The sequence below is a fragment of the Ochlerotatus camptorhynchus genome, unplaced genomic scaffold, assembly GCF_037179485.1.
Source record: "Ochlerotatus camptorhynchus isolate MF236.1 unplaced genomic scaffold, CSIRO-AGI_Acam_v1.1 ptg000248l, whole genome shotgun sequence".
NCBI classification, from domain to species: domain Eukaryota; kingdom Metazoa; phylum Arthropoda; class Insecta; order Diptera; family Culicidae; genus Ochlerotatus; species Ochlerotatus camptorhynchus.
In genome coordinates, this window is record NW_027040738.1 from 972,790 (window position 1) to 994,527 (window position 21,738).

General features: G+C 39.6%; 1 protein-coding gene across 1 annotated transcript in view; it reads left to right on the plus strand.

Annotated features, from left to right (window-relative positions):
- The window catches only part of LOC135704807 (serine-rich adhesin for platelets-like), a 301,896-nt gene that overhangs the window by 267,236 nt on the left and 12,922 nt on the right, over positions 1 to 21,738 (plus strand). The window contains exon 6 of the mRNA XM_065226324.1: positions 3,621 to 4,305. Within this exon, the coding sequence (XP_065082396.1) occupies positions 3,621 to 4,305 (685 nt within the window). The remainder of the gene's footprint in view (positions 1 to 3,620; positions 4,306 to 21,738) is intronic.

Below are 21,738 nucleotides of genomic sequence, written 5' to 3' on the forward strand. Positions count from 1 at the left end.
GAGATTTTGGAAAATTCCGAATTGATTTGATTTCTGAATTTTTGGAATTGCTTCAGGGAAATCCCTAAAATTATTGCAGTAAATTTCCTGGAGAAATCTCTAGGAAATTCCTGAAGAAATTTCAAGGTAATCCCTGAATAATTTCAAGGAAATTTCCACAAAAAAAATTTAAATTTGAACATCTTAAATATTATTTGTCTAAGAAGAATGAAGAGATATTTACAAAATAACTTTTGAGATATTGCAGAAAAATTTCTAACAGACATTTATAAGAAGAAATTTCTGGAGGATTTCAAAACAAAAATCTCGGAGCAATTTTAAGGACATTCTTATTATAATTTCAAAACAAACTTCAGAGCGCTTTCAAGTGAATCTTCAGTGAAAACACAGAGTGTGGCTCTGCGGTGCGGATATTTTGAATTTAGATAGGAAGAGTATTAACATTAAACTATCTATTTTAAGATGAGTTAACTGAAAATTGTATTGAATTTAACGTAAGAATTCTATATTAAAAAGTAATGAAAAAGTCCCAAAAGAGCAATCCATGCCTGCTCAGAAGAAACTCAATGGACATTCCCAACAATAAATTAAATAATAAATTTAATTTGAGCATCCTCCAAATGGAATTCCAGCAGGATTCTTAAATAATGTGTATAAATTGTTGGAAGAATTGAACGGAAATTCCGTTCCGAAATTCACATACATTTTCAAAGAGTTTGGTGTTTTCGAGTTTTCGAGTTTTAAATAAAAAAAATCAAGAAGTGACGCAAGGAAATTCCCACAAGAAATGTGAAATTTCCAAAAAAAAAAACATGGGAAATTTCTGGAGAATTCAAGAGAAATTTTTATTTTTCCTGGAAAAAATATAATGCTCGGATGATTTCCGGTTTTCCTGGTATTTCTAGGTTTTTCAAGGTAGTATACAATACACCCTATTTACGCAAGATTTTCTTAGAAAATTCTAGTCCATTTCCAAATTGATTTCAGGGAAAACATAACGAGTAAAAAAATCAGAAAAGACAGTCCAAATCTACATGAATTACAGGAAAATTTCCGGAAATCTCCCGGGAATTTGTCGAAGATATTTCTGGGAATTTTCCCGAAGGTTCTTTTAGAATCCCAGAGGACTTCGTAAGAAATTAATTGAAGAATTTTAGTGAAATTCCTGGATGAATATTCCCTCAACCCGTTAATTCCCGGAGGAATTTCATTCTACTTTTCTTCAAAACAATTTCAAGAAAATTCGTAGATACATTTCTGAACAACTTCGTGGATAGCCTTCAACTGAACACAAATCGGAATAGTTTTCGGAGAAAATTCTCACAAACTTCTTGCACTATTCAAAATTCATCCAACCCATCGTGTGCCACCGTAGTGACAATCAACGACTCCACCGCCTACTTTGGTGTTCCTGATTCCTGTTTAGCACTCTTTCTCTGTCTCTCTCTGTCTCTCTCTCTCTCTCTCTTACTCGAAATGGGATTCGGAAGCCGCATAACAATAGCTTGTAAATTGCAAAGTACCCTCCAAGGACTTTTCCTTCACCGGGATTCCATTTCGCTCCTTTGTTATCTCGGCTCGGCTAGGTAGGTATTTGTATCCAGAGAGGTGCTGGAGAGCATTTCCACTTGAACTGGAAAAACCAAAATTTTAATGAGATTCTCCTGTATTCCTTCTTGTGCTTTCCCGGCACCGCAAACACGTGTTCATAAACATGGGTGCGCTGTTAAAGGTGTGCTGGCGTGAGCTCGCTGACATGATCTCGATTAACGATAAAGAGGATGGCCCCAACTTCGTTACCCACCTACTCCCTCTCCCCCTGTGTAACTACATAAAAGGCAAGATTACTTATATTCCGGTTCACGATCGCGAGTAAACGCGCTGATTTGAATATTTTGCTTCAAACCGCGCGTTTGCCGGATCATCATCGCCGTTGTTGGTTGGGTCCATTTCACACCGCGCGATAAAATGTGGCTAAAGAGTTGCTCCTCATAAAACTCAATCCCTCAAGCGCAGAAGTAAAAGAGTGCATCGCTACTACAGGTTGGTAGTTTCCCACTCAGTCCTAACTATGGCAGCTAGGCAGGTACACAAGCAGTCGCAGTTTGAGAGATTGCACGTTTTAAAATTCATGACTTGCTACGACGATGATGCTTCTTTTCTCGCCTCGCCTCTTATTAGTCTAGCTCTGGAGATGGCTTTGCCGGTGACGGTATGATGAGGGAAATAGCTTTGCAGTCGTCCTCCTGTGCCTGTGACCTTCTCGGATTCTCATCCTGGTTGGTTATCTCCCGAAACCAACTCGTCGTCGTCGTCGTCGTTTGAGTTGAGACCAGTCAGTAGTGTCTTCTTAGAGCAGGTTAGAGTAGAGCCAGCGGGCGCATCTAGGACGGGGACGGGGTTTGAACTAGCATAATCTGAATTTTCCGTGCATTCATTCATTTTCCCGTCCGATTTGCATGCCGCATCGAGGGGGGGCTATGGTGATAAGCTTTATTTGCGCAGTTTTTTTTCCTTTATGGTTTGGTCACACAAGCTTCTCGAGAGGAATATAATCAAGTCCGGAAAATTTGATTCGAGAGGTATGTGGGATGGAATTCTTTGATTTGTTAGTAAGTATTAATAAAAGTGTTTGAAAGCTTTGTTCTGTTGGAAATTTTTTTTCTTATGTTAAAGTGTGACTAAATCTATGAATTCCATCCATCTGGCATTTGCAAGTCTGGCATCTCTAACTCTAGCAATTCTAATGTATGCCATAGTTTTTAAACAAGCTTTAACTTTAACCCTAACGCTTCCTACTGCCTCAAGCCAAATGGAAATTAACCATTTTCCTTCGAATTTTCCCTATTCTTAAATAGAAACCAACGCACCCGACAAAGCTTTGATCGCTTCTTACTCTGTTCACATGTGTTCGATTCGCTTCCAACTGTGAACAATTTTCCACTTCATTTTCACTCCATTTTGCTTTCTTTGGATCGGTCTTGGTGCTAGAGGGGGAACAGCAGGAAGAAGTGAAAGGAGTAAAACCTAAGACGTTTGTTCCTCTCCGCCTCGCATCTCAAACAGGGTCAAACACAGCTGCTGTCGGTGTACGTTCGCTCCCCACCTTCAGTCAGTTCACGAGCGAACGCCAAAGTCTTCGAGAGGATAAATGGAGCCGAAACCTATCCTATAGTCTATATCCTTCTCCTTCTGTGTTTGCATATAGGATATCGTTTGAGGTTGGCTACGTGTCCCTTTTTAAGTTTCCCACTCTTCAGCCGGATCATCTTCGTGATATGCCGCACCTCCTACGTGTTTTACAACCTTACAAAGGCAAGACTATCCTTTTAAAGCATGCTAGAGCAGCTCACTCAATTCGCCTTTACGGTGGATTCATTTTCTATCCAGCAGTTACAAATCTTGAAAGTGGAGGTGGTTTTTTCGGATCAAGCTTCGTAGCAGCTAGCCATTTACATGATGTTTCAATTTGAAGCACGAAACGATGTCATTCATCAAAGTATAATTCCCTTAATTCCTAATAGAGATATTGATTTTCTGAAAACGTATCCTGTACACTGAACTGGAACTTGTTCACTTTCTCAACACAACCTTTCGAATATTTTCTTCTTTTTTTTCAGATTCGAACCACGTGACAAGTTTCCGCCGCTTACTGCGAGCGTCAAGGGGAGCACTCTGGCATCGTCAACGTCCACCATGTCCACGCTGGTCGAAAGCGTCAGTGGTGTGAGTACCAGCACCGCAGAAGGCGGCAACCATGCTCCTTTGGCATCCAGCTTGACAGATCCGAACGAAGCTTCGCTGGTTGAACTGTTCGACAATACCCCCACCAATAATGGGAACAATAATGGCAACAACTCCAAACTGCTGCACCAGCAGCAGCTCAACTTCAACTTTTGCACAATGACGAAAGATGGCGCCGTAGTCGTCGGTAGCAATCTATCATCGTCACCGTCCACTTCGCGACTGAAACATGGCGGTGGTGCCGGAGGCGATGGTTCCACTTCAGCGCCTCCCCATAGTAAATCGGGACGCTTTCAGAACGAGGAAAACGACGGCAATTTCAGCAATCTACAGCAACAGCAACAGCAGCAGCAGCAAACGTATCATCATCATAATCCGTTGGGGCACCCCTCGGCGCATCGTACCGTCAGCATCAGCACCACGGCCATTGTGTGTGGCGGACGGGATGGCAGCAGGACACCGGTGCCATCCGGTGTCGGTGCCGGAGGTGGTGGACCGGGGCCAAGCGACTCGTCCAGGCAACGGATGCGAACGTCTAGCATGCCGGTCGAGAATCGTAAGGTGAGTTTACTGGAAATATGCACCTATAGTGGTGACACGTTGGTGGTGCCTTTTTTTTTCTTCTTTCGAGAGAGTGCTGCCTGTCAAAGTTAAAAGCACTTTACCAGTGTTCGCCTCTTTTGCGCTACGGTGGGTCGAGACAGGAGTGAAGAAATTGGAGAACGTGCTCCCTGGTTGTAATTTCCCCTGCAGCGTGTTGCGGTCGGTGGAATATAAGTAATGTGCATTTTGGGAAATACCATTTCCGAAGAAGAAAATTGATTTTTGATCGAGAGCTACATTACAGCTTGCTATGGTACCATATGTTTCAATTACTGACTAGTTTACTGCTTGAACGGCAGAAAGATAGATAGGTTAGACAAGACAAACTGAAAGGACGAAAAGATATTCAAAACAGACAACAACCCAAACTATCAACAACATTTTAAGAAAATTCCCACAGCCCATATTCAAAGAAATTCTTGATAAGTTTTCGGAAAATTGAGCTATGTGGAAATTTATGAAGGAATTTCAGAGACATTTCAGAGCAATGCCCGAGGCTTTTTTTTTAGGAAATTCGTAAGAGATTTTTTTTTCAAAAGATCTAAAAATAATATCCTAAGGATATGCTGGGAACTACCCGCAAGAAGTAATGGAAACCAGTGCTGATAAAAATCATTCCTTCTCCGCTAAACTTAGCTGAAAATGAAGACAACCTTAACAGATAGACCAACTACCTGCATGAATTTGAATTTTGACATAACAACATTCTTTTGATCAAGGCAAGCTCTGAGTATGGAAGTCAACATTTGTGTTTGTGCATTCGTTGCGAGATCTTCATTATCGCCTGTGTTGTTGTCAATATTAACATTCGTCTTCATCTTGGTGAGGATTATTTTGAGGATCAATTGCAAAATTATTATTTTCACTTTACACAAATATAGCGCTGTGGAACGGGCTGTGTTGATTTTGACACACAAATCGATGGAAAAATATTGCCTCATGCTGAATTGATGATAATATCGAGGTATTAAACTCTACGTTCGACAATATTCAAAATATTCGTTTTGCTCGTATGTGACAGCAAAGATTTTCAAAATAAACGCAATTCATCTACACTGGGTTGAAGCGCTACTCTTTGCGTGTGATGGTAAATGATAAAAACAGACACTGCTGGGAGCCTTCTGGAGCACTTGATGGAAAATCTCGAAGAAATTTTTGTGAAATCTCCGTAGATATTCCTGGAAAATTGCAACATTGGGTTCAGAATTTCCGGAGAAATTTAAGGGAAATTCCCACAGACAATCCAGAACCATTTTTGACTTACAAAATGAGTGAATTCAAAGGAATGCCTGCGGACAATTCTAAAAAAAAAGGTCTGAGGATAAATCCAAGGGTTTCAAGTTAATTCCTAGGAGAATCCAGAGTTGATAATAGAAGAGTTACGCAGACTGAAACCAAAATCTACCAATCGAACTGTCAAACCGGCTAGCTATCGAGCATAGTAGACAAGCTGACTCTGTTGGATGGGAAGTATTGTTAACGTGTGAAAATAATTACGATATATTGTGGAGAAAATTTAGAACAACAATTCGACAGTGAGCATTCATAAGGGCGAATACGCGATGATCGATTCTCTTCATCGACTTTCTCTTTGCATTGCTACAGCTATGCGAAACAATTTTCTAGAATTTGTTCAATGCAGAGTAGTAACAGGTTGTATTGGCTATCAAAAGCAACAGCAAACGCACCTAGAAACGTTAAATCTAGCGAGTTATTAACAAAAGAGAAAATCGACGAAGAGAATCGATCTTCGCGTATAGGCCCTTATGCATGCTCACTGTCGAATTTTTATTTCGATGATAGTTTTTTCTGCGCGTTACATCTTCTCAGATACATTTTTAAAGATAAATCTGATTCGATAGAATTGCAATGGATGAAGTTGGAACAATACAGCCTATAACTCGGATGAATAGCACTTTAAAATGGACATAAACGTTAAACTACCATCGAACGGCTATTGTGTTTGTTTGACCGAAACTTGTATGGTTGACAGATTCGTAGTCGAAATGTAACAAAGCGATCAATTATCTTATTCCGAATATCGTGGCATTGTTCTTCAAAAATATCAGTCTTTACTGATTTCATGAACGTAATTAATGTTGATGCAATCTTGTCATTTCTCTGCACAAGACTAGCCACATTATCTGGTAAAGTCTGCAGCCTTCCGCCCTCAGTAGAAAGATATTGATCAGCCCCATAGTTGAAGTGTAACTGAAGTATTCAAAATTATATTTACGCATTTGTTATTCATTTTTTTTTTTCATCTCAACTTACACTACATATTCGACAATTGTCGGTTACTTCCCAATCCGGTGGCAACTGGCAAATAGAAATCCACTTTGCCCTGAACTGTGGGTTACGCGGGAACCGAAAAAAGCTCAAACTTTTGAGCGGATGCTTTTTGTCTTGTTTGTTTTTGCAGGACGAAACTAAACACTTCATTTTTACTTCGTTTGCACAAATCACGAAAACAGAGGAAACTTTCACAACCCGGTGAAATCATCCGAGGTATAAACAAAAACAAAGGTTGCCAAAATAAAAAAAAAATACCCATTGATCGACATCAGTGTTGCAAGCTTCACTCTGCATAACTCTTCTACACAGCAAAAAAAGTTGTTGAATATTACATCCAAACTGCTGCAACCAGGTCAATCCATCGGTTGTGTAATATCACATTGTACGATGTACATCGATTTTGCGAACAAAATTACATCCATTGATGTAATATTGTATCTGCTTTTTGCTATTACATCATTATTTCATACATCAGCTTGAATTACGTTGATTGATATTACTTTTTTTTTTTGCTGTGTATTATCAACTCTGGGAGATCAATATTAGGTTTTGCACCGTCGGGGTTAACCTCAATCTGATGACAGTTCACTGGTACTGTTTACGTGGACTTAGTCGATTTTTTCTTGGGTAGATTTTCTGGATAATTTTTCAGATTGCAGTGCGATGTAAACCACACTTTTACAATGTCCACGAGCCACATTCTTTCACCACGCATGTCCTCGACAATTTTCAAGTTAAAATTCGGAAATTTTAAAATATATTTTTTTCGAAAAAACGACTAAGTGCTTGTAAACAGTACCACTGAACTGTCAAAAAGGTTATTCTTTTTCAATACTGATATATAGATAAAAAAGATTAAAATTCAATCAAAATTTATTAAAATATAATCATATAATCAAAAATGATTAAAATTTATCAAAAAAAAAGATAATCTACAATCTAATCAATCATGATTTAACTGGGATTAATATCAGATGCTTATTTTTTAGAAAGAGAGGATTAATTTTTAATCATTCGATATGGTTAAACCATAGAGGTAACTCTAAGACCACTGGGTCCCGAAGAAAATCATTATTTTTGGCTCACTCAGTACCAGAACAACGGTCCCAAGCAGTCCCAAGCTATTTCACTCACCCCTGCATGTTCTGCATGAATCCACACACCCCTGAGGTTATCTGTCAAACTTTCATAGCGAATCAAAACAAACATAGTGTAGTAATAGAATTTAAACTAGAATAGGGTACGTTAATCGTTTGCTTGGGACCAATAGGCTACTAAAGTGGTGAGCCAATTTAAAATCGTTAGTTTCGTATTGATTGTTGGTTAAACTGAGTTTAATGTCAAATTGATTAAATTTCAAGCAAAATGGGAATAGTTCAATTTATCAGTGTAGGTGAGAAAGAAAATTGTGTGGGTGCAAAGAACGCCCAATGCTTCTTAGTGAAGTGTGCTGAACATTCAGCACTATCTCAGGGACTCGTACACTGATAAATTGAACTATTCCCATTTTGCTTGAAATTTAATTAATTTGACATCAAACTTAGTTTAATCATATCAGATGATAAAAAATTATTCCTCTCTTTTTAAAAAATAAGCATCTGATATTAATCTCAGTTTAATCATGGTGGATTAGATTGTAGATTACCTCTTTTTGAATAAATTTTAATGATTTTTGATTTTATTTTAATAATTCTTGATTGAATTTTAATCTTTTTTGATTAAATATCACTATTGAAAATGAATAAAATTTAATACTGGAAAGATTATTTGGATTTTAATCATGCATGACTACTTCCGAAGTAATCATGGCTCGGACTCAATAAGGTAAAGCGGGAATTTGCATACTTTTTAAGCTTTTTTGATTTAATGTATCTTTGAGTGTAGCCAGCGTTGTTAGGGACAACGAACTGGACACTGCATTCTCGTTACTCTCAATCAACAACCACCGTGGAGGTAAGACCTCCTTTCCTGCTGATGGTCGGTTATTCACAATGGCGATCCTGCCAGGAGTTGCAACAACCCACCTTTGCTGCAACGGAAAATCAGAACCTCGATTAGAAGCCGGAAAAGCCGTCGCGCATTGATGAAATAATGGCCAGTTTCTATCAGCGGATCTTACGATCGCGCATTCAAGAGTGAATCAAAATCGTCGCGCATTAATAGAGCGGATGGAAAAAAAATCGCGCAGTGAATCTTAAGGCCCAAGCGCAATGACAGCGGAAGCGGAACGGCAACGGCAGCGGAAAAGCCCGATCTGAGTAAGGCAACTTGTCGGATTGAAAACTTGTTGAAACCAAATCGACTTCGGTTAGGCATCTTGATGTCATTTGTGACAACTTTCCGTTCCGCTTCCGTCCAAATTGTGTTTGGGCCTTTATGATCGTGTGGACCCAAGAGCGAAGCCTAGAATTACGACTTAGAACAACCACACGCTAATTTGAATGTTTGCGCTTGTCATTTAAGAATAATACAAGGTATTTAAAACGAAAACAAAATGGCGAATGATGGCAAATATATTCGAGTGGTTGACGAACCAACCGGTTGCGCTGAGGGAGATGTTCCAATCGATAACCAATCGACTCTGAGATGATGGATAACCGAGAGATGTCTAGTAGTGACAGCAGCAGCACCTCAGAAAATTATGCTAGTGACTCCGATACCGACACACACGATGAAAAAAAAATCTAACTCGAATGGTGCATCATCTCGCGCATCTGCATATTCATCGAGATCGCCATCGGTTAGCTTATCTACCCCTGAAGCAATCCCCACCGAAAACGCAAGCCAGGACACATTGGAACACACCAGTATCGCCGAACGGATCGAACGTATGGAGAAAATAAATGACGCCCTAAACCGTTTTTTATCTTATTCTGAACCGACGCTGACTGGAAATCCTGATAGCAGCTGGAACTTTTCTAGCTAAGTAAATGCTTGTGCAAGTGTCGGTGGAAGTTCCTCCTCCAGCATCCGCTGGGACCACATGAAACCGTTCCCAGGTGGCATTGCCGCCAATAAAATGTGGGATGAATGGAATCGTTAAGGGCCAACCACATTAAATCCGTTTGCGTTGCGTTGACGTAAATTTGACAGTTAGACAATAGATTCAGCTGTCACTTTGCCGCAACGCGTCCGATCTGGATCTAATGTGCGTGGGCCTTTACATTGATAACTTCGAGATACGTGCGCCCAGTCATCGAAAACAAGCCGTTATAACACGCTTATTTTAGGAATTGACCTATGGAATTTTATTTTACCTCAGTAAGGTAAAATCTCAGGAATTTTATTTTACCTCAGTAAGGTATTTTTCTGAACATCACGTTCAGGGCTTGATTCAGTTTAGTGCTTTTCCGTTGATACTGTCTCCACATCCAAATTTAAAATGCACCAATACCAACAAGCATTGCAAATTATAATATGGGAAGTATTGAAATTTTGACCATATTAGTAAATAGAATATAATTGTATAATTTTAATAATTCCAAGCTTCCAAGTTCAGGGAAGGCCTGCCAAAGAACAGGGAAGCCCTACTGAAGTTGAGGGAAGTCTTGCCGAAAGTTCTCCCGAATTTCAAGGAAGTCCTGCCAAAGTGCAGAGAAGTCCTTTGAAAGTTCAGGGAAGGCCTGCAAAAAATCAGGGAAGGCCTGCCATTTCAATTCTCGAATGTTGGTTTATTTTCACAATGGTGGATCCAAGATGGCGAATGATTCTCAAAATGGTAAGTATTTGATCAAATGTTCGATCTTAATTCGAATATATTACTATTGTATGCTTATAAAAACCGCACTATTGAAATTGGAAATTTCAATTCCAAAATGTAGGATGATTTTCAAAATTTTGCATTAACGATGGTGAGTTTTTGAGAAAATAGTCTATCTTCCAATATTATAGTATGGTTATACCAACAATCAATACGAAACTAACGATTTTAAATTGGCTCACCACTTTAGTAGCCTATTGGTCCCAAGCAAACGATTAACGTACCCTATTCTAGTTGAAATTCTATTACTACACTATGTTTGTTTTGATTCGCTATGAAAGTTTGACAGATAACATCAGGGGTGTGTGGATTCATGCAGAACATGCAGGAGTGAGTGAAATAGCTTGGGCTGCTTGGGACCGTTGTTCTGGTACTGAGTGAGCCAAAAATAATAATGATTTTCTTCGGGACCCAGTGGTCTTAGAGTTACCTCTATGGTTATACCATAGAGGTAACTCTAAGACTAGAAGGTCCCGAAGAAACGAGCTCTACTTTTTGGCTCAGCTCTGGTACTATCTTCGGTCCCAAGCTAATCGATTCACTCCTCGAAACATAGGAAATTTCACTAACCCCTCATTTTATCTGTCAAACTTTCATAGCGAATCAAAACAAACATTGTGTAGTACTAGAATTTTGACTACGTTAATCGATTTGCTTGGGACCAATAGGTTAGTCAAGTAGTGAGCCAATTTCAAATCGGCAGTTTCATATTGATTGTTGGTTATACTTATTACATCTTTAGAGTCTGCTTACATGATTTACCCGCATTATCGTATCATCCCCTGCTAAGGGGCTGTTCATAAACTACGTAGACTCTTTAGGGGGGAAGGGGAGGTTGACAAATGTCTACGGTCCATACAAACCTCTAAAAATCGGTCTACGTAGTTTATGAACAGTCCCTTGCGTCTAGCCATGGCCTGCAAGAAAAGCCAAAAATTAGTGTCCGAGTCTGATCGTTTATTCTGTCGCTGCTATTGTAGTGCTGTTTTCCATGCGATTTACGTCAAGGTCCATCTGTTGCTGAAGGACATGCTGGATGTGTGACTGCTGTGCGGAATTGTTTGCTAACAATGAATTCCGCACCATAGCGAGGATACGAAAGTCAAAGCGCAACATGAAATGAGTAAAACGGACATAGTGGAAATTCACTCAGCGGTTAGTGCTCTCAGTGCTAAGGTGGAATCAATCCCGAAGACACCGGTATCTAATTTCTTGTCCAACCAGTATCGCCGAGACTTGGGTAGACATACACCAAAGTGTCTCCGCACAAATGATGGCACGCCTGCCAAACCAACGGCTCATGGAACTAAGTTGGCTCAGTTAGAACGGTTGACCTTGACGCAGAGCTAGTTTGGGTGTACCTATCGGTATTCGAAACTAGCACAACTGAAGACGATATTGCCACCTTAGCTAGCGATTGTCTAGCACTGGACCCGAACTGCAAGCCGAAAGTGGTGAAACTAGTGCATAAGGGGAAGGATTTAGCAGCGCTGAAAATCGTCGGACGACAACAGTGACCAGAATCACCTCTGCTACTGCTACTACCATGGTTCTGGTCGGGATTCTTCGGATCAGTCGAATTTTTTCGCGCCTCAGGACACCAGCAGCGACACTTGGATCATCACCGGGACGCATGTTAGAAGGCAGTTTGGAGGGCCCCTATCTCACCGACACAGCCGCTCCTTCTGGTGAACAGCGTCAACATAGTCGTCTCGGTCCTGTGTTCGGGAAAAGAGACGGGGTCTTCCAGCCTGCTATTTTAGGCAAGTCCTAAAAAAAATCTGAGTTTCAGCTTCTGCCTACGATCTCATCAACACATCACACCTGCTCTGTTTTGGTCTTCGAAATCATCAAGTTCACATTCAAACTCTTCGTGGGAACCGGGACGCGTGCAACTAAGCATTATGGAAGCCTCTGATCCCTCCGAACCAGTCGAGCTTGAAGCTGTTCATCGTCTTCACAGTCGTCCTGGTCCTGTGTTTGGAGCTTGCACTTACAGACAAGTTTTTTTTTTTTTTTTGTCTTTATTTTAGAGATTTTTAGCCTGAGGCTAGTTCATCTCTTCTTACAGACAAGTATTCACATTATCGTTCCATTCCTGGCCCTGATGGTTTTCCACCTTTCAGCATAGGTCCTTCGTTAAGACAACAACCATTAGCGCATCATGGAATCTGTCATCCTCGCAGAAATTCCCTGAAATTTGTGCAAATTCCCGGAAGATAGCAGAACATAGTTCAAATTCGCAGAAATTATCTGAAGTTTGCAGAAGTTCCTTAAAGTTCAAAGAAATTCTCTGGAGTTCATAGAAATAACCTCATTGTTCCCTGGAGTTCGCAGAAATTCTATTAAGTTAGAAGAAATTCCCTGAAGTTTTGAAATTCCCTAAATTTTGTAGAACTTTTCTGCAGTTCATATAACTTCCCTGAAGTTCACATAAATTTTTGAACCTCGCAGAAATTCCCTGACATTTGCGCAAATTACCGGAAGTTTGCAGAATATCTTTCAAATTCGCAGAAATTCACGGAAATTCCTCAAAGGTCACAGAAATTCCCTGGAATTCGTAGAAATTGCCTCAAGTTCACATACATTTTTTAGACTTCACATAAATTCCCCGAAGTTCACAGAAATTCTTTAATGTTTGCAGGATTCCGTGATGTTCGCAGAAATTCCGATAAGATCGAAGTAGGTCGCGCTGAAGAAGTGACGTGTTTGAAGTTTGCTCCCGTATTTAATAAATTGTGAAGTTTCTTGCGAACATGTGTTTTTGCGTATTGGAATGGTTGAATCTGAGATTGGAGCAGTTAGAGCTGATCGGAACGGGGATCGTGAGCCAACATCTGGAGGTTCATTCTTCCCGAGGCCAGAGCAAGGGGAAACTGATTTTGTTATTATCAGGATCAAAGAGATGGAGCTCCATTTGCGAGAACAATTGATCTTTAGAATCACGAAGAGGCGGGCTAGTTACAGATCATTCGGGTTAGATCCTTTCTTTTCATTTCATTTGTTTGCATTACAATTCTATTAGTATTCATAAAAACTTTGCCAAATTATGTCCCAGGTTTTAAATTGAGGAGCTCGGCTAGCTTGGTGGCTGCCGCTTTTGCTTACTGAGTAGAAGATCGTGAGTTTACTCCCAAGCTACTCCAAAATAAAACAATTCCGAAGGTCGCATCGCCTGCTTAACAGTGATGGGCAAAACACCGGTACAGCACCGGTACGGTTTTCTAAAGCATAACCAATGTGCTGATCTGTTGTACCGAGTGTATGGTGCTGCTGTCGGTTCGGTTTGGTAGTTGCAAGTAACACCGCACCGTGTTCACCAGTTCGCTGCACACGGTGCGGTTCTGATTTTCCAGTACCGGTGTTCTGTGTTCACAAGGATGATGTTTTGAATTCAAGAACCGATCCGGTACTGTTGTGTGTTTATGTGCGTGGTGCGCATTATTCAGAATTGCCAGTGATGGCAGATAACTAAACAGAAATTGTATTTGATGAATAATATTTTGCAGTGTCAAGTCGAAATAGCGGTTTTTGAATACAGAAAAACTGTGAATTCAAATGATGTATTACGCAATGTGGGTATTTCCAGAATCGGTGTGACGTGGAGATCGGAAATCGTCAACCAACGCCACATTGAAATCCAAGATAGCATAGCGGCTTCCGGTTATAGAAAAAAATTTAAACACCTTTAAACACCTGTCAAATACCTTTCAAAATGGGTATTTCCGGAATCAGGGTGACGTCTTGAGACCGGAGATCAATGTCTGCCGCCATTTTGAAATACAAGATGACGGCATCCGGTTATATTAAAACTGGGAAATAATGCCAACTATCATTCAATATGGGTATTTTTGAAATCAGGATGACGAATCGCAAATCCAAGATGGCGACCCAGTTTTTCTATAACCGGAAGCCGCCATCTTGGATTTCAAGATGGTGTCTGACATTGATATTCGTTCTATAAACCTCATCTTGATTCCAAAAATACCCATATTGAAGGGTATTTGCTACTATTTCTCAGTTTTCCTATAACCGGAAGTTGCCATATTGGATTTCAAGATGGTGTCTGACATTGATATCCGGTCTAAATTGGTCATCCCCATTCCGAAAATACCCATATTGAAGCGTATTTGCTAGTATTTTCCAGTTTTCCTACAACCGGAAGCCGCCATCTTGGATTTCAAGATGGTGTCTGGCAATGATTTCCGGTATTTATACGTCATCCCGATACCAAAAATACCCATATTGTAGGGTATTTGACAGTATTTCCCAGTTTTTCTACAACCAGAAGCCACCATCTTGGATTTCAAAATGGCGTCAGAAATTGATTACCAGTCTCTAGACATCAGCCCGATTTTGAAAATACCCATACTGAAGGGTATTTGACATTATTTCCCAGCTTTTCTATACCCAGAAGCCACCATATTGGATTTCAAGATGGTGTCTGACATTGATATCCTGTCTATATACGTCATCCCGATTCCGAAAATACCCATATTGAAGGGTATTTGCTAGTATTTCCCAGTTTTCCTACAACCGTAAGCCGCCATCTTGGATTTCAAAATGGCGTCAGACATTGATTTCCGGTATTTATACGTCACCCCGATTCCAAAAATACCCATATCGAAGGGTATTTGACAGGATTTCTCAGTTTATCTGCAACAGGATGCCGCCTTCTGGATTTCAAGAAGGTATCGGTTATCGATTTCCAAACTATAGGCGTCACGCGGACTCCAAAAATACCCATATCGAAGGGTATTTGTCAGACTTCAAAATGATTTCTAGTTCCTTCGCTACCAATATTGTCTATCAAAATATTTGGCAATTGAATTAATAACTGTCGCTTGGTACAAATATTTTACTCACCTTTTTGGGAGCACTGCTATTTAATTCTTGCCAATGTTCCGAACCAAGAACGGTATACCCGGTTTTGGTAACATATAATTGAACCCTGCACACGGTTTATATCTCGTGTACCAAAACCAAAATTCTAGCACACCGGTTTTCGGTTTTCAAGCTGCGGTTCTGAACATCAACTCGAAAACCGGCACACGGTTTTGATTTAGAACACACTGGTACACTAAAACTCCTGGTTCGGTTATTACACGCTTACATAAACACAGGAGTATTTTTTGAACACGAACCAGCACACGGTGCGCACCGGTTGTTTCAGTTGCCCATCACTGCTGCTTAAGCGAATCTTGACCCAACTCCGTAGCATATAACAATATCCTTCCTTACCCCGTAACGGATAAGATGGGGCTGGCCGGCAATGGCTATTGTCATGCTTTTCCTGTTCTGAATTCTGAATGGAAAGCTATCACTTCCAAATAGTTTTCCTTAAGAAATTAGAATAAGAACTTTAAAGTAGTTACATGACTGTTGCTAGTATGCAATCTACGAATTACTCCGTTGCAAACGCAACGCAACGAATATTTTAGCTTTTAGAATGATTCTGAGATTTAAACTTATTAGAACTTCTGGATATAAAAAATAGGGTTACGGAATGTGAAGGAAGACATTCCGCGCAACTACCATAAAACCGGACTGGTTCATCTAAAATTTGGACTTCTACATCAACACATGTCAGGCAGCCTTCAGGTTCAATTGGCTAAACTTGGTGAGTTCGTTCCATTTTGTAAATTTTTATCTTTTCAAACCAGTAACGTTTGGGAGATCACCTTTTTGTGGTGCGTTACTGGTATAAGATCCTCCAATGAACCCTAGTCGTGACCAAAATCGGAACGTACGGTACGAGATGTCCACGTTTCATCCATTTATTGGATTCTGTATCATCGTTTTTAAATATTCGATTTAATGTTTTCTGAATCATCTTGACCAATAAATGCTGCACGGTAGGCCTGGTCGTTTTGATATGTGTGACGCATCTTTGATGTAAAACGTATTTCAAATAGACAAGCAAAATTATATAGGTATATATCATTTTCCAGGATGCTTTCAAGAACTGGCTGTGTTGGTGTTAGATTAGATTAGATAAGATTCCGTGATGTTCGCCGAAATTCCCTAAATTTCTAAGAACTTTTCTGCAGTTCGTAGAACTTCCCTGAAGCCCACATACATTTTTGAACCTCGCAGAAATTCCCTGCAATTTGCGCAAACTCCCGGAAGTTTGCAGAACATCTTTCAAATTCGCAGAAACTTCCTGAAGTTCGCGGAAATTCCTTAAAGTTCACAGAAATTCCCTGGAGTTCGTAGAAATTGCCTCAAATTCACATAAATTCTTTGGACTTCACAGGAATTCCCTCAAGTTTGCAGAAATTCTATTAAGTTAGAAAAAATTCCCTGAAGTTTTTAGAGATTTTTTGAAGCCTGCGAAATAGCCTTAAGTTCCCTGAAGTTTGCAGAAATTCTTTATTGTTTGTAGGACTCCCTGATGTTCGCAGAAATTCCCTAAATTTCGTAGACCTTCTCTGCAATATGCTGAACTTCTCTGAAGTTCACAGAAATGTTTTTACACCTTGCAGAAATTCCCTGAAATTTACATAAATTCCCGGAAGTTTGCAGAACAACTTTCACATTCGCAGAAATTCTCTGAAGATTGCAGAAATTCCATTAAAGTTCACAGAAATTCTCTGAAGTTCCTAGAAATTGCCTAAAGTTCACATAAGTTCTTTGAACTTCACAGAAATTCAATGAAGTTCGCAGAAATTTCCTGAATTTTTTAGAGATTATTTGAAGTTAGAGAAATAGCCTGAAGTTCCCTGAAGTTCGCCGAAATTCTTTTATGTTTGCAGGATTCCCTGATGTTCGCAGAAATTCCCTAAATTTTGTAGACCTTCTCTGCAATTTACTGAGCTTCTCTGAAGTTCACAGAAATTTTTGACACCTTGCAGAAATTCCCTGAAATTTGCACAAATTCCCGAAAGTTTGCAGAACATCTTTGAAATTCACAGAAATTCTCTGAAGTTTGCATCAATCCCTTTAAAGCTCATAGAAATTCTCCGGAGTTCGTATAAACTGCCTCAAGTTCATATAAATTATTTGATCTTCACAGAAATTCCATGAAGTTTGCAGAAATTCTATTAAGTTAGAAGAAATTTCCTGAAGTTCTGAGAAATTCCCTGAAGTTTTCAGAGATTTTTTAAGTCTGCGAAATAGCCTTAAGTTCCCTGAAGTTTGCAGAAATTCTTTAATGTTTGTAAGACTCCCTGATGTTCGCAGAAATTCCCTAAGTTTCGTAGACCTTCTCTGCAATATTCTGAACTTCTCTGAAGTTAACATAAATTTTTAAACCTCGCAGAAATTCCCGGAAATTTTCACAAATTCCCGGAAGTTTGCAGAACAACTTTCACATTCGCAGAAATTCTCTGAAAATTGCAGAAATTCCATTAAAGTTCACAGAAATTTTTTGGAGTTCCTAGAAATTGCCTCAAGTTCACATAAGTTCTTTGAACTTCACAGAAATTTCCTGGAGTTCGCAGAAGTTCTATTAAGTTAGGAGAAATTCCCTGAAGTTCTGAGAAATTCCCTGAAGTTTTTAGAGATTTTTTGAAGCCTGCGAAATAGCCTCAAGTTCTCTGAAGTTCGCAAAAATTCTTTAATGTTTCGTAGACCTTCTCTGCACTATGCTGAACCTCTCTGAAGTTTACAGAAATGTTTGACACCTTGCAGAAATTCCCTGAAATTTGCATAAATTCCCGGAATTTTGCAGAACAACTTTCACATTCGCAGAAATTCTCTGAAGATTGCAGAAATTCCATTAAAGTTCACAGAAATTCTCTGGAGTTCCTAGAAATTGCCTAAAGTTCACATAAATTCTTTGAACTTCACAGAAATTCCCTGAAGTTCGCAGAAATTCTATTAGGTTTAAAGAAATTCCCTGAAGTTCTGAGAAATTCCCTAAATTTTTTAGAGATTCTTTGAAGTTTGAGAAATAGCTTGAAGTTCCTCGAAGTTCGTAGAATTTTTTTTATGTTTGGAGGATTCCCTGATGTTTGCAGAAAATTCCCTAAATTTTGTAGACCTTTTCTGCAATTTGCTGAACTTCCCTGAAGCTCACAGAAATTTTTGACACCTTGCAGAAATTCCCTGAAATTTGCACAAATTCCCGGAAGTTTGTAAAACATGTTTCAAATTCGCAGAAATTCTCTGAAGTTTGCAGAAATCCCTTTAAAGCTTACAGAAGTTCTCCGGAGTTCGTAGAAATTGCCTCAAGTTCATATAAATTATTTGATTTTCACAGAAATTCCCTGAAGTTCCCAGAAATTCTATTAAGTTTGAAGAAATTGCCCTGAAGTTCTGAGAAATTCCCTGAAATTTTTAGAGAGTCTTTGAAGTTTGAGAAATAGCCTGAAGTTAGCAGAAATTCTTTTATGTTTGCAGGATTTCCTGATGTTTGCAGAAATTCCCTAAATTTCTTAGAACTTTTTTGCAGTTTGTAGAACTTCCCTGAAGTTCACATACATTTTTGAAACTCTCAGAAATTCCCTGAAATTTGAACAAATTCGCGGAAGTTTGCAGAACATCTTTCAAATTCGCGGAATTAAGTTTTCAGAAATTCCTTTAAATTTCACAGAAATTCTCTGGAGTTCGTAGAAATTGCTTGATGTTCCATGAATTTTATTAAGTTTACAGAGATTCTTTGAAGTTTGACAAATAGCCTCAAGTTCCCTGAAGTTCGCAGAAATTCGTTAATGTTTGCAGAAATTCCCTAAATTCACAGAAATTATTTGAAGCTCCCTGAAATTTGCACTAACTACCGGAAGTTTCCAGAATATCTTTCAAATTCGCGGAAATTCTTTAAAGTTCACAGAAATTCTCTGCAGCTCGTAGAAATTGCCTCATGTTCCCTAAAGTTCACAGACATTTTATAAAGTTCGCAGAAATTCTATGAAGTTTTCAAAGATTGTTTGAAGCTTGAGAAATAGCCTCGAGTTCCCTGAAGTTCGCAGAAATTCTTTAATGTTTGCAGAATTCCCTGATATTCGCAGAAATTCGCTAAATTTCGTAGAACTTCTCTGCAGTTTGCAGAACTTCCCTGAAGTTCACAGAAATTGTTTGAAGCTCACAGAAACTCCCTGAAATTTTCACAAATTCCTGGAAGTTTCCAGAATATCTTTCAAATTCGCGAAAATTCCTTAAAATTCACAGAAATAAATTCTCTGGAGCTCGTAGAAATTGTCTCATGTTCCCTGAAGTTCGCAAACATTCTTTAAAGTTCGCAGAAATTCTATGTAGTTTGAAGAAATTCTCCGAAGATCTGAGAAATTCCCTGAAGTTTTCAAAGATTATTTGAAGTTTGACAAATAGCCTCAAGTTCCCTGAAGTTCGCAGAAATTCGCTAATGTTTGCATAATTCCCTGATGTTCGCAGAAATTCGCTAAATTTCGTAGAACTTCTCTGCAGTTCGCAGAACTTCCCTAAAGTTTACAGAAATTTTTTGAACCTCGAAGAAATTCCCTGAAATTTGCTCAAATTCCCAGAAGTTTCCAGAATATCTTTCAAATTCTCTGAAGTTCGCAGAAATTACATAAAGCTTGCAGAAATGTCGGTTGTTCTCAAAAATTGTCTGAAGTTCGTAGAACCTCTAAAGGCCAGAAGTGTCGGTGGAGTATACTTTTAACAGAATACCAAGTGCGAGTAGTGAATCAAGGTGAAGTGTAAATCACCAATTCCGCTGATTCAGGACTTTTCCTTTGGATCAAATCGCTATCTGGTTGGCGAATCAAGGACCGCCATTGAACGCTACGGTCTAGGTGGCGTTTTATATGCCTTGACCTAAACGTAAAGGATTGTCGTTTTTTTGGCTTCCGGTCATCGACCGTCGACCGGCTTTGTCAGAAGGAAGCGCCTGTGCTTCGGAAGCAACCCGTCACCGCACTATATCCAACGTACAGTAAATAGACGCGCTAGTCCGACTGCCATCTCGCTGTAGTCAGTGGTAACGCCATCTTGCCGACCAGATCGGCCATTCATCGTCCGCCATCGACGGAATAGTTTCGGAACCGCAGTCGTCGTCAAAGGTATGTGCCAGAATATCGACTACACCACACAAGCCACACCAACACTATAGTGCTATAGCAAATATATGTATTATATTAACAATATGATCCACTCTTTCGCTTAGTTGGCGAACCGAATTTTTAGCGATGAAAGCACCTCTGTGGTCAAAAAGGCGATCAATGTATTTGTTTATCGTTACGAGGGGTAAACCAAATGAAAATTTGATTAATATTTCAAATGAATGTGTTTCAGCATTTTATTTTATTTGATGACAACAGTGACATGTCAGACAAATTTTAAAGTAATATACACAATGTAATTGATGAAAATAATTTGACTCTTACTTTTGTAATAAGTGCTATATTCGCACCCCTCGATTGTAATTGAATGATTGTTGCTGAGCTTTTTCAACGCTAGATGGTGTGTGAAGCAATATTTTGCGGGTTGCCATTGCAACATTTGGAAAAGGCATGAATGGATCATATTGTTAATATGATATATTTGGCTATAGTGTTAATTTGAAGAAATACAGTGTTTAAGTTGATCCGCTCTGTGTTTCAGTTAATTTGAAAGCTTGACTTCCTTTTAGTCCGCATAGCCCCTCCAGTTTCTGGGCAAACTAGGCCGACTCTCGAACAGAGTCTCGGGCTGCTGAGTTTTTGATGGGCCGAACTTTAGTTTCAATTTACTTGCTGTTGCAGTCATTCCAAGCGAATAAAATATAGTCCCAGGCAAGGGGTAAGACAGCTAAAGATCATGAGCAATTTTGGAATTACTTTTGAGGCACCTCGAGTAACTCACATTGCACAGTGAGTAAGATCACTGTCATTTGCTTTCTCACTTTTCGCATCATAGCAACATATGGAGATGCGAAGCCAAAAAGCAGCTGTCAAAGAAAATAACAATAAAAAGGAAACATCCGGCGCCAGATTCGGTTCCCATCGCTCGAAAACCTGCCGCTAGATGAAACTGCGAACCAAGCACTGGATTACCATGGAGCCGTTCCCCTACGGGTGGACATTCTCCCACTTCTAGAGCTACTGCTGTGCTATCTGAATCATCGTGATATGGTCCGTTATCTGCACTGGGCAGGCGCCTAGGCAACATGTTATACCGTGACAGCACAGCAAAATTAACGATTTGAGTCCGGGACATGCTGCCTACTGTCGAACGCTGCTGTTGGTATAGGCCTTGTCACTGGCCTGGTTATCTGCGATACACCACCGAGGAAAAGTCTATAGCGATGATCCTGTACTTGGTTGGATCGGATTTATTCTTGAGAATCTTCAGATCTCCAAGACCCCTTTCATTCCACTCTTCCTGAACCATCTGCAGGAGCTTGAAGCGAACGCAGAATATTTATGCTTTGTACA